Source organism: Centroberyx gerrardi, chromosome 13 (assembly GCF_048128805.1).
Source record: "Centroberyx gerrardi isolate f3 chromosome 13, fCenGer3.hap1.cur.20231027, whole genome shotgun sequence".
NCBI lineage: Eukaryota > Metazoa > Chordata > Actinopteri > Beryciformes > Berycidae > Centroberyx > Centroberyx gerrardi.
This window is the reverse complement of record NC_136009.1, coordinates 24,463,961-24,478,134: the sequence shown is the minus strand read 5'-3', so window position 1 is coordinate 24,478,134 and position 14,174 is coordinate 24,463,961. Positions and strand designations below refer to the sequence as shown.

The 14,174-nt window shown below is 44.0% G+C and overlaps 1 protein-coding gene across 1 annotated transcript in view; it reads left to right on the top strand.

Annotated features, from left to right (window-relative positions):
* Nucleotides 1-14,174, top strand: part of atp1a2a (ATPase Na+/K+ transporting subunit alpha 2a) — a 35,143-nt gene that overhangs the window by 3,968 nt on the left and 17,001 nt on the right. The window contains exons 5-13 of the mRNA XM_071921583.2: nt 1,735-1,848; nt 2,360-2,494; nt 3,636-3,753; nt 5,110-5,378; nt 6,677-6,875; nt 8,045-8,154; nt 10,635-10,769; nt 12,528-12,607; nt 13,666-13,775. Of these exons, the coding sequence (XP_071777684.2) occupies nt 1,735-1,848; nt 2,360-2,494; nt 3,636-3,753; nt 5,110-5,378; nt 6,677-6,875; nt 8,045-8,154; nt 10,635-10,769; nt 12,528-12,607; nt 13,666-13,775 (1,270 nt within the window). The remainder of the gene's footprint in view (nt 1-1,734; nt 1,849-2,359; nt 2,495-3,635; nt 3,754-5,109; nt 5,379-6,676; nt 6,876-8,044; nt 8,155-10,634; nt 10,770-12,527; nt 12,608-13,665; nt 13,776-14,174) is intronic.

Genomic DNA, 14,174 nt, shown 5'->3' with positions numbered 1-14,174 from the left:
ACTTTTCTTAATTTCCTAATTTTTCTATCATTGTTAGGTGAATTGGCCCTCATAAGTATAGAAATACAAGAACACACACGCACACACACACACACACACACACACACTCCCTTCCCCCCTCAGAGGGCGTGACGTAAATGCAACCGCTGACACTGGCATCGGTCCTGGCATGAGCGTGGATAATTATAGTCGGACCAACCACTGTGCAAATGGCACCAAGCAGTCGTCCATACTGTAGTTTACGGCTCTGAGTCATTACGCAATCATCATTCACCAGTCACCACATCCCAGACAGCATTATTCCATTGCATAATATATAGTAACACACACACACACACACACATTCACACGTGATATAGCCTTAATCTCCCTACGATTTAATCTCTATATTCAGTACTGTATATACAGTTGGATGCTCTGGTGAGCTACTTCAAAGCCCCGAATGCCTGCAGCCTTGGCACTTTGAGCCTTTGCATAATATACAAGCAGTTATTTAAGATGAAAATCCACCCTAAGAGAATTTAATGCATCTCTGTTGTCAGATTATAACTTCATTTTGGTGATTTTCATATTTTTACTGCAGCTGAAAGCTTACATTGTCCTCTATGGATTGAGAAAATGCTGCGATCCTCAGGCTCCTGAAAGGTTTTTTGAAATTGCACAATTTGCTCTACAATTTAAAACTTCATGTTGACAATCCAGAAATAAGGCAGTTATTCTCAATTCCTCATTCAAGGCTGTCACCCGTCATGTTGTTGCTATAATTTTGGACTGGTGGTGAACAGGAACAGGAGTGTTTCTCTGGAAGCTAGAGACAAAAGAGCCAAGACCTAAATGTACAAAACCACGAGGAGACAAAGCCTGGAGCGGCTCCATGAACACTGAATTGGAGCCCGACATCGTGAACACTGACAAGTGATTTTCTGAGGATATGGGTGAATTTCCTGGTTCAGAGGTTTTTCGCACTGCTACAGGAAAAAAAATCATTCACGTGTAAAAAAAAAAAAAAAAGAGCAAACATTTTGTTGTTGCTGTCAAATCAAAGCAAGGCACCTCCCAAAAGTAAACTCTTCAGGAATTAAGAATTTGATTTTCCAGGACATTTGCCAGTCGGCGGATGCTTTCATCCGAAGTGCCTCGCAGCCTCATGAGAGCATACATTTATAGTATGGGCGGCCTCAGTGGGAACTGAACCCCTAACGCCGTTGTTCAAGCGACACCTGCATGCACTCAGCGCATAGAGGACCCATAGATCAAAATCATTCCCCTCAAATGAAAAAAAAACGAAAAGCGCCAAAATGAATGTTTCCACGTTTCACGCAACGGCGGCACTACGAATCTACAAAGTCAGACTCCAGTTCATTTTCAGTGAAGCGGCTTCAGAAAGTGTCTCTTGATGGCCTCACAGATTAGAGTCTCAGTTCTTGGTTTCTGGGTTCGGGAGACAGCTGTTCACTTGGACTAATATTGAATGAACTCTCCAAGATGACAGGAATAGCATACGAGTGCTATTCGGTGCTAGGATAGATTTTCCTTTTAAATTGGCTACAAAGACTGAGAGCGCGTCACCTGCCAAGGGTTTTTTTTTACTGCGAACTTTTCTCTTGCACTCCGCGAAGGCTTTACTCTTTAGAACCGGCTTGAGGTTTGTTAATCCCTTCGCTGCGCTCAAACGTTGCTTACATGAACCAAACTAAGCAGATAATGACGCCGACTCCCCACATGTCTTGACAGTTGTATCTGGGCGTGGTGCTCGCGGCGGTGGTGATCATCACCGGCTGCTTCTCCTACTACCAAGAGGCCAAGAGTTCCCGAATCATGGACTCCTTCAAAAACATGGTGCCACAGGTAGGTTGGTGTATTTAGTCTTCGGTGTAGTCTCAGAGCTTTCTGAATCAATAAGCTGTCCCTCAAGTAGCAGGGCTTACACACTCACTTGAGTGGAAACCTAATAAGCTTGCACAAAGGGAGAAGAATAAATGTTTGAGCTAACTTCGGATTGTGAGTGTGTTTGCATAAAAACTCCCCTCGCGTTTTCCGCCTCTAGCTCTTCGATTGCCTAATTCTTTAATCTATTTAGGCTCTTTTCCCTCTCTCCTTGTGCCTCTCGCTCTCTCTCCCTACCTGTCTTTTCTCCTTCTCCTTCCCTTTTCCCTCTCTCTCTCTCTATCTCTCTCTCCCTTTCACATACTTTCACCCCCTCTGGCTCCTCTTTTTTTTCTCACTCTCCACTCTCTCCCTCTGACTAAATCCTCTCTGTGTTCCCAAACTCTCTCTCTCACTCTCGCTCACACTCCTCTCTCTCTCTCTCTCTCTCTCTCTCTCTCCCTCTCTCTGTCTTTCTCTTTCTCTGTGCCAGCAAGCGATGGTGATCCGGGAGGGGGAGAAGATGCAGATCAATGCTGAGCTTGTGGTGCAGGGGGATCTGGTGGAGATCAAAGGGGGAGACCGTATCCCAGCTGACCTTCGAGTGATCTCTTCCAGCGGATGCAAGGTAGGGGGGGGTGCCGGGTTCAGCCCCGGGGGCCTGGAGGTCTCACATGTATTAGCTCAGCTGACTTTGCTCTCGCTGTGTTACTTTTCTTCTTTCTTTCTTTCTTTCTTTCTCTCTTTCTTTCTCTCTCTCTTTCTTTCAGCCTTTACTACTAGGCTAATAGATCGAAATAAAGTACTTTAAACAATGAAAAAACATGAAATCACTTTTTAAACTTTTGCTCATGATCTGAGTGTGAGGTCCTTTCTCCACTGTACCAATTGGTACTTGTCATCGCTGTCGGGTGAAAACCTCATATCTCCAAAATGTCATTTTTGAGTTTAAACAATGTGTTTTGAAAGGGTTTCATAAGACCAAGAGTGGTATCATTTTCTTAACTCATAAATGAACAAGGAATCCTTCAACTGAAGTTAAAACAAGAAAATAACTGGAATAATTGGAATTATGAGGTTTTTACATAACAGATCTGTTCCCACACTTTTTTTTGGGCCATTTTTGCCTTTATTAGTGCATAGTGAAAAAAGACAGGAAACATTGGGGGAGAGAGAGAGAGAGAGAGAGAGAGGGGGGTGGGGGGGTGGCATGTGACAAAGCTCCCAGGCCGGATTCAAACTCGGGATGTCATTGCATGGTACGCACCTTAGACGAGTGGTTCTCAACGTGGGGTCCGGGGACCACCAGGGGGGTCCCCAGCAAATTGATGAATTATTAAACTTTACTATTATTTCATTTACAACAAGTTAACACAATTAGAGAACGAAGAAGAATGACTATTTTGGTCATAGTTTCAGTCATCTCTCTACAGATCGTAATGAAATTCTGGACAAAATCCTATCTAGCAATACAAATATTCTCAGATTTGGGTCCCGAGAGACAAAATCTCATCAATATGCGGGTCTGTGGCCCTAATGTGGACTAAATTAGAGGTGCTTGATATGAAAAAGGTTGAGAATCACTGCCTTAGACCACTGAGCCGCCAGGACGCCCCGTGTTCCCACGCTTTTATTGTACTTGGCAAATAAAGTGTTTGTGATTCTTTCTTCTCCACCCTGACAGTCTCACCTCATTCTCCTCTCTTGTCTCCGTCACTCAGTCCCGTTGGATAACAGCGTTCTCTCTTCCTCTCTCTCTCTCTGTGAAGGTGGACAACTCCTCTCTGACGGGGGAATCGGAGCCTCAGACGCGCTCGCCGGAGTTCACCCACGACAATCCTCTGGAGACCCGCAACATCTGCTTCTTTTCCACCAACTGTGTGGAGGGTCAGTGGGCCACATATGTCTAAATGTCTTTTTCGGCCATCTGGCGATCAGCACGGTTTTGCCTGTCTGCTCTACCTGTCGTCGGAGCCATACTGTATGTGTTTTAGTCCGTCAGATTCTCCAATCCATCCAGAGATCCCTCTATCCTTTAATGCACATTTATTGAATTGTATCATATAGGTATTTACATTGGTATTTAAATTGGTAAGGATCAATCAGTTGGTTTTTCAGCGGGAATTTTAGGTCAGACCCTACAAATTCATCATCTACACCTAAAAAAATGTAAATCTGAATTCATACTTCATTCATACTAAATTCATTCTTTCTTCTCTTCTAAATTCTACCTTTTTACATGTGAAATAATTCATTTTCAAAGCACGATACATTCATATTCGAAAAATATTACCTGAAGTTAGTTGGTGTTTTTAAAATATGGAAGATCCAGCCTGTAAAAGTTGCTTTGTCAACCAAGGATTAAGTTACCTACTATCTTTTCAAAAAACATAATACCATAATTTGTGAGTATATATCACTTTTTTTCAAATGGTGGATATCTCATTCTGGAGCGAACCTCACTCATATGCAGAGTGCCATGTTCAGTCTACTGTCTTGCACCATATGTAATGTCCTGTTGTCCTTGTGTGTTCATATGTGCTGTGAAACTCTCATTTCTCAATATGACTCCACACCAACGTCACCAAGTCAGGCAAATTCCTGTACATTTGTTCTATTTAAAGTGATTCTGATACTGTACCTACCTCACTGGCTCCATCCATCCCCTTTTCACTCCCTACATGAATCCATCCACCCATCTGTCACTGGTCAACACCTGTAATTCAGCAGTACCTCCGTCCGTCACCGCTCTTCATCTCGCAATCACTTCCCTGTCAACCCGTCTTTGTATTTTCAGAATTTAGTGCATTCAACCGCTATCTTACACGCGCTAAATACAAATTAGTTTATCTCTGTGAGACGCACAGACATGCAGGCATTTCACCACAGGGTTCAGGGCGGAGGGTCAGCCAGCTGGAGTCGAACCCTCCAACCTTTCCGATCCGTAGTCTCATTACATTTGAAGAGTTTCATTCCAAAGCAAGACATCCGCCGTTTGAAAAAATTGACACCTACTCGTACAAAATGATTGCTGGTCTGAAAGTAATGCACATAGCGGGCTGCTGTTAAAGTCATGAGTCATCTCAAGACCTTTGCCAGCAAAATAGCTATGATTTTGAGGGTAAAATGATGTGTTTGGACACCCTTCATTTGCATTTTGTATATTTAGCTGACGCTTTTATCCAGAGAGACTAACAATGAGTCACCCCTCCCCCTCCTCCTCCTCCTCCCCCTCCCCCTCAGGTACGGCCCACGGCGTTGTGATAGCCACGGGTGACCGGACGGTGATGGGCCGCATCGCCACCCTGGCCTCCGGGCTGGAGGTGGGCCAGACGCCCATCAACATGGAGATCGAACACTTCATCCACATCATCACGGGCGTGGCCGTCTTCCTGGGCGTCAGCTTCTTCGTCCTGTCGCTCATCCTGGGCTACAGCTGGCTGGAGGCCGTCATCTTCCTCATCGGCATCATCGTGGCCAACGTGCCCGAGGGGCTGCTGGCTACTGTCACTGTGAGTGGTGTGTGTGTGTTAGTGTGTGTGTGTGTGTGTGTGTGTGTGTGTGTGGGTGGATCATTGGTGAGTGGGAAGTCTAGTCTATAGTCTTGTTTTTTTATATAGCCCTTTATCACAAGCAAGTCTCAAAGGGCTTTACATACCATCATATACCATACGACATTATAGTTTCATATACTGTATATACACATCATACATCATATACATCCTATACTACATCATATGCATACTTCATATACATAATTTACTACATCACAGTACATACCATATGTCATATACAGTTCATACATCATATATATAGAGGGAAGGGAGTGGGTGATATGTGGGTGGGGTTTGAGTGGTGTGAGGGTGGGTTAGGGGTTGATTGATGCATGGGTGGGGTTTTACTGGTGGGTGGGCGGGGTTTGAGTGGTATGTGGGTGGGGTTTGATTTGTGCATGGGTGGACTTTGTGTTGGGCTTGGGGGGCGTCTGGAGGGATTGAGTGGTGTGTGCGTGGGTGGAGTTTGTGGGGTCTTTGGGTGTGGTTTGATTTGTGTGTAGGTTTCAGTTTGATGGGTGGTTGTCAGCTGCAGCACCAATGATGTTGCGGCGTTAAGCAGGACATCGCAAAGCTGGCTGCTGATTGGTGCCGTTGCTGAAAAGCTGAAGTGCAGCTAATTCTCCTGCAACAACAAACAAGGTGTCAACTGAGGCTGAAGCCAGCTGGCGTTTCAAATGTCATCAGTCGACATTTCACTGATCATAGAAAATGAATTAAATTCCAGTGACTGGTTTTTTGAGTTGCTTGTGGTTTAAATGTGCCGTGAGTGGTGTGTGGAAATGTGTGTGTGTGTGTGTGTGTGTGTGTGCGGCATTTGCTGCAGTGGGACTCATCTGGCCAGCTTGCATTAATGTGTGTTGATGTGTCTCTTATAACATATGGAATGTGTCTATTCACTGCATTTTTGCATCCCTTTGCATCTGCTGTTAACCAACCAACCAAATACACACACACACACACACACACACACACACACAAACACACACACACGCAAACGCTTGTACAGCACCTGTACTATGCATGAATTCACATGGACACACAGGCACACTTCAATGCACCGATGCGTACACATGCTCACCCGATGTTCTCCCTCTCCTTTTCGACTAACAATCATCCATCCTCGCCTCGCCTCTCCTTGTCTGCCTTCCCCTCCGAAACTCCCCCCTTCCCCCCACCTGCCCTCCTTCTTCCCCTCTCCTCCCCTCCCCTCCCCCCCTCTTTCTCCCTCCCCTCGCCGCCTGCCATCCTCCCAGGTGTGTCTGACTCTCACTGCCAAGCGGATGGCCAAGAAGAACTGCCTGGTGAAGAACCTGGAGGCCGTGGAGACTCTTGGCTCCACCTCCACCATCTGCTCCGACAAGACGGGCACCCTGACCCAGAACCGCATGACCGTGGCCCACATGTGGTTCGACAACCAGATCCACGAGGCCGACACCACCGAGGACCAGTCTGGTGAGCGAGCGAGCGAGAGAGAGAGAGAGAGGGAGGGAGGAAGGAAGAAAGATGGAGCAACTGTGAGAGATAAGAGGGGGGAGAGGGAGATGGATATGGAGAGAGAGAGAGAGAGTGTGTTGGGAAAGGGAAAAGGAGAGCGAGAGGGGGAATGCAGGAGATAGATAGAGAGAGGGGGAGGGAGAGAGTGTGTGACCACCTGCCGACATCATCTGTCCAATGTTCACGCAGCCAGCCCACATTGCTGTATGCACTGCCGCTTGGATTAATTGAGCAGCGGTATGCGGTGGGCGGCACAACCCTCAGCTACAAACATGTCTTTTCCCGAGCGCTCGGCAAGACTGCTGCTGTGGAACCAATTGGATTCCTGTATCCCACCAAACAGCCAGCGAGTCGAGCCAAATTTCAAAGAAGCTTTTAGCGCTAACCAAAAGATTTAAAGCAAAAAAAAAAAAAAAAAGTGTTGTGTTGTATGCATGCCAATGAGTGTAGAGTCAAACGTTTGTACAATCATACATTATATGTTTACACTGGAAGGCTAGCCAGCAGTGCTGACAAAGGCCACACAGCTGAAACAGAGCCACTGCTGAATAAAAACACAGTGTATTCATTTTTCAAGAGCGCCGGCTATTTTTTTTGCAGGTTTTGCAGTTTTCCGAGCCTTTTGCACCTCACTGTGTTTGTCAAGTTGAACAAGTCCAGCCACTTTTTGCCCTTGTGTATGTTGCATGACTCTACCGCATTCATTTCTGTTTCCATTTTAGCAATAACAGTGACAGTGACCACTGTGGAGACTCCTGGCTAAATAAATAAAATGTAAATGAAAAATGAATGCAGGCACCGGCAGCAGAGTGGAGGTCATTTTTGGTTCGATTGGGTGGGAGGGATGAAATTTTGATACGGGAATTTTTTTCGAAACCGCTTTTATTTTCCAAGACATTCTGGTTAAAAATGAATGGCATTTTCCAGGCGGGGGAATTCGAAATATCACTTGTGTCAAGGAAAAAGGGATCACTCAACTTAACTGACCCCAATTCTGTTATTTAGCTACTATATCCAGAGCTACCCTGTGAACCGAGAGTAAAGTCGGTGGCATAAATACTGCATGAGCCCCACTTTAAAAAAAAAAAAAAAAAAGTCTAACACAGTTCCCTCTACTATTCTCTCAGGTTCTGCTTTTGACAAGAGCTCTGCTACTTGGGCTGCTCTGTCTCGCGTGGCCGGCCTCTGCAACAGAGCTGATTTCAAAGCCGGCCAGGAGCATCTTCCCATCCTGACGGTACGAACCTCCGCCACACACACACTCACTACAACCGTGGCTATCCAAAACCTTGCTGGAGTTTAACAATTTCTGCTTCATCTAATGACATTATGGACAAACCTATTTAAAGGATTATTCCACTTAGTTTTAACATGGGGCACTTGACCGCCATGAAGACCAGAATATCAACTACTCACCCAGATCGGATGCAGCTGGACGAGTTTGTAGCGTTCGGATTTTTACTTCCCGTTCATTTGAATGAGGCCATGAAAATAGACTGAAAACTGACATTTAATACATTCTTGAACATATTCAACAACAGATCCCACTACTGTCAATTGATTGGGGGTCAATTTCGCCAAATAGCATTTTTATTGATAGAAGAAAACATAGCGGAGGGATACCATTTAGGAGAGATAGTTCCTGTTTGGGAGACCGGATCTACTTTTATTTTTAAATACTAATTTTAGTATTAACCAAGAATAGAAATGCAAAATGATGAAGGATCCAGGATGCTTTGTTGTAGTAAAAGCAGGATCTGTTGATGAATCTGTTCACAAACGTGTTAAATGTCAGTTTTCAGTCTATTTTCATGGCCTCATTCAAATGAACGGGAAGTAAAAATCTGAACGCTACAAACTTGTCCATCTGATCTTGGTGAGTAGTTGATATTCTGGTTTTCATAGCAGTCAAGTGCCAAATAACCCCCATGTTAAAACTAAGTGGAATATTGCTTTAAACTTGGGTCAAATAATGCAAATTATTCATAGCATTTGATTTTGTCTACACGGCGTGCCAGTAGGGTGGGGTTAACCACACGAGTGCAGGTATAGCATCAGGTAAGCTGTCAGTCACAGAAAAGTAGTTGAAACTGAATTTTCGATTCTTTCCTGTGATTCTTAAAATTTCTCACTGTGCCCACTGTATTCTTTTATGTGGCCCACTCCACCCGCTCGGCACCCAGGTGGGATAAAACAGCCCACAAAAATTATTTGTCAATACTATTTGACCCAGGTCAACTTCACACACAGGCGGCTCACAAAAGCGCAGCGGCAAACACACAGACAGTCTCTCACACGCGCATCGAAAAAACCTCACACTTTTACACGCACGCACACTCACACTCACACACACACACGCAGAGGATAATCCAATGCACCCTTGGAAATAACTCCCACACACTGATACACAAGCACACACACCGCTGGGTGGGTAAGTCAATACTCTTCCAGGGTTCTACCAACCACCATTCTCCAAGCCGTGCTACATTGGCCTGAACAAATTCTCCGTATGGCTCTCAGTGACAGGGATTACGGCTCGGTGCCTCCGGTGGGAGCCGACCCCGCCGCCGCCGCCGCCGCCGCCCGCCCCTGGAGGCGAACAGGCTTCCTCCCCGCATTAAGTAACAGTCTTCTCCCTCGATGGCGCTCAAACACGGCAGTCAAGGCCGGGGCTCCGCTACCATTACGAGAACAAGTCCCCGCCCGCACCCGGAAAAAAACAGAGACATGGAATTTCCTTGATCTATTTATTCATTCATGAAAAGGCACAAACAAGGACAAATCTTGCGGCGCGTGTGTCCTTGTTTTGCGGCTGTTCATGAATGAATAAATAGGGACAAAGAGAAATCTCGTGTCTCGGGTGCGGCCCCCGTGGTATATTGGGCGTCAGGTCAATCAGTGCGGCAATCAGGGCGGATTTTAATGAATTGGCTCCAAGAGCGAATGATTTGTAGTGATCATTGTGGAATTTTCATTTTTGTGGGGATTTCATGGGTTATCAAAGCAGAAATCCCTCGTAAACCGATTCAAGCACCACACAGGTGACTTTATGTCACAGAATCAGAACCGATGAAACGGCAATACCACAGAAACAAATATTACCCTCTCTGTGTGTGTGTGTGTGTGTGTGTGTGTATGTGTGAGCACGTGCGAGTTGTGTGTCTGGTTGTGTGTGTGTCTACATTATGCAAGTACTGTACACGTATTTAGATATATTTTTAAATGTTAAAATGTTCATGTTGAAACCTTACATGTTACAATTTTATACATCGGGTCGTTCAAGCGAAGCAACCCGACTAAACAAAGACACGTTCCAATTATCTGCAATTCCATTTCCCATTAAGCATCACTAGTTGTCAGTTATTGGTTGCTATGGCAACTCTTGTGGTAACCAGGGAGCTAGTTATTTGTTTCCTCCTGTTTTCCTCTCGTATGTACTCTTATTTCTGTGCCCTTATGCTACTTTGAAGAAAATGTTGTAGTCAGAATGCGAGCGCTGGAGATGCAGATGGCACTTCACTACCTGCATGACTGTTGTGCCTGTAATGATGGTAAAGAATTCCCTCTCAGGTACTCAGGTACTAATAACAAAATAAAAGTCTGAAGCTTCTTTCCGTTGCCGTCGTATAAACACAGACAGCGAGACAGACAACACTCATTACTTAATATGCATATGTGAGTGGCTGTGCTAATGCGTGCCTGTGTGTGCTTCCCCAGAGGGATACAGCGGGGGACGCGTCGGAGTCGGCTCTGTTGAAATGCATCGAGCTGTGCTGTGGGAGCGTTCGCAACATGAGAGCCAGAAACCCCAAAGTGGCAGAGATTCCCTTCAACTCCACCAACAAGTACCAGGTAGTACCGGGAATATTCACGCATCGCAACACTGTGCCGTAATCGCTGCTGACGCATGTTCGCGGCAGACCAGAACTGGATCCAGGGTCACTACTCATTTTTTATAATTAAATTCCTTGACTATACTATGACTATTCCAGAAATTGGCTATGCATCATGTGTGATAAGACGAGTCTCCAGGCCTGGAAAACACAATTTTCACATTCCAGGACTTAATCATCCTGTTCAGTATGTGATTTTTTTAACTTTTTTTTTTTTTTCAGGGATAGCGTGGTTCCAGACTCCTGAATCGCGTCCCGCCCACTCTTCAGATTTTGTTGAGCGATTCAGAGAGTCTGGTGTTGCTCTAGTCAACGGCTTGTTCTCGCTCTGAGAAACAATCGAGCCAATCAGCACCTTTGCGGGCAGGACTAAAGTTTCAACCGTTCATGCGTTTTTTCATTGGCGTTTCAGCAGAAAAGATTTATTAAAATCACCCCTTAACAACAACAACATATTGTCTTTGCAAAGACCAAGATTCTTGGTAAAGTTGGTATAAATACACTAACTTAAGAGCTGCCGGATACATCACTCACTAGTGATTGGTTTAGGGAAAATTAACCCTCCCACACACACACACACACACACACACACATACACAGAAAACGGCTAACAAGGAGGCAATCTCAGGCTGAATAATGGAGTGGTACGAAATGGCCATTCAGTCTGAATATCAGGCTAATCCAAGGAAGGTTAAAAAGAACTTCTTGCACACTTGACAGAAGAATAAAAATTTATTTATTAATTAAAACCTATTTCAACATTATTTTTATCTATCTTTCGTAACACCTTGGTGTTTATAGTGAAGTAGAGCCGGAGTTACATCATTTATCCAGGGAAGGCCGCCTTAGTATGCATGGTGTTTTACAGCAACGCCCTGCTTCACATTCATACAGTTACACACAGTCACACCTGGAAGCTGCCCAGTACACTGCTGTTAGCCACTGAGCAGCATCACTCGCACTGTAAGGGCTTAAATGCCTTGCTCAAGGGCACCTCAGCAGTATTATTAAGGTAAAAGGAGAGCGTTTCTCATTCACTTTCCACACCCGGTCTTTCCCAGCCATGCCAGTCGTGGGATTTGAACCAGCATATAAATAACACAACAGTAATGTTAAAGCAAACAAAGATTTCTTGCATGCAGTTTGTGTACCTATTCCCAGACTTAAAATAGGAATGTCTGTGTTGGGAAAAAAGCAATTTCGCTCTGGTTTTCTGAGATTAGATATGCTGTGACTCAGATACAAATTACCTAGGGGAGGGGAGGGGAGGATGAGGGGGGGGGGGGGATGAATTGCACACTGCAACTGCACACCATAGGAATCTCTACCAAATGCACAGAAGAGTGTGAATGTTTCTGTCATAGCCCTCAACACGGAGAATACATATGACTTTCCATGTGTACTCACTCAGTCACGTTGACTTCAATATGAGTTCCATTCCAAACCACTTGGAAAAATACGACACCCACTCCTGTAAAATGATTGCCGGCATGAAAGTAAAATTCATTACCGACTATGATAGAAGTCACAGGCTATCTTGAGCTCTTTACTTACAAAATAGAAACATTTCAGATACTGTAATCTGTGTTTTTAAAAACAATCAGCAATGAACTACAAGTATCATCTTTTTCCAAAATGACTATATATATGTTTTGGATTGAAGCCCTTCATATTATGTCCTTAACAATATTCTCATCCTCCTCCTTTTTCTTCTAAGCTGTCTATCCATGAGCTGGAGGACAATCCCTCTGGTCATATTCTGGTCATGAAGGGAGCTCCTGAGAGAATTTTGGACAGGTAGGTTCATCAATAACGGATCAATCACATCTCTCACAACTAAGGCAGTGTAAAATATTCACTCTTCTTTGGGTCATCTATTCCTTTACACATATTAACAATACTTCAATAAGAATTTGAAGAACAATATTACTATAAAGCCTAAGGTGCTATTATTTTTTTTTAATGTATATTTGTATTGCTGTGATAGTAGCCTATTGCCATTACATTTTCTTGAACAATTTTGTTCCAGGGATGTAATGGAGATAAACCAATCTAAATTGTCATTGCCCACCTTTTTATTTTGTGGAATAAAGTTTACCCACCATTTTAGCCTGACATAAATCTTCTGACATAAAGTATACATCATGGTAAGTGGCACAGAACTTGAATGGATGGAGCAGTTCTTTCACTGTTTGCCATGGTAACAGTATAACTGTGCAGATGAGTCTGTTAGCAAACTGTCAAAACTCAACTGAAAGCTAACGTTAGCAACAAGGCTAACGTAGCTTTATTGAAGACGGTGCTTCTCTCGCTAGCTCTTGTAGTCAACATTAGCATGTTAGCTCCCCTCTGGCCTCAGCAACTTGCCGTAAGTCAGTTTAAACACAAGCTGGCCCAACGGTTCACATAAAAATGGCCGCCGCTCCGACCATCCTGGCACGTTAATTTGAATGGGAATGACCGTTCTATCCATTCAGGTTTTGTGGTGGTATCAAACTGATTCAAGTTTTATGAAGATATAGGGTCTTTTAAAGACAAAAGCACAAATAGTGTTTTTCTGGAAGCATGGTTTATTTTTGTTTCTATTAGTGGTTTGCCTTGTGATGATCACCAACTGGTCATAGTTTACCCACCTTTTTTTTTCCCACTGTGTCAGCTGATTGTTTCTTAACATGTTTGTTTTGTTCATTTTCCAGCACTTTTGGAAAAGTGCTATACATATAGATATACAGTATATATACTGTATATATATGTATACAAATAATACATATATTGTTATTAGTAGTATTAGTCGCCATAGTAGTACTAGTAGTAGTAGCAGTATTAATAGGTATATCTAAATGACTGTTTTCCAGGTGCAGTACCATTATGATCCATGGCCAGGAGCTTCCTCTGGATGACAACTGGAAAGATGCTTTCCAGAACGCCTACATGGAGCTGGGAGGACTGGGAGAGAGAGTGCTGGGTACGTCTGGTGACACCAGCTATCATCACACTGTCACATCAGCGACCGGTTACCGTGTTTGCTTTTTATTATTTCCTCAGTAAACGGGGTAGTTTTGCCAAATGTCCCTCTAATAGTGCAAAATGAATGCTGTTATTATGAAAAAGTATCCAAAGAACAACTTTTTTGGCATTGCAACCTGCACTACAACCACAACTGGGACCAAAACAGACCGACATGGAGCCAAAACTGAAAATATCTGCCAAGCACCACTGTCACATAAAATTTCAGAGGAAATCATGGAATTTATTATGACAAAAAAGATCCCCAACATTTGGATAGGTATGGGTTCTCTATGGTATGAATTTAAAGTTCAATGTGTAAGGATTATCAACTGGTAATTGGAGTTAAATGGGGGTA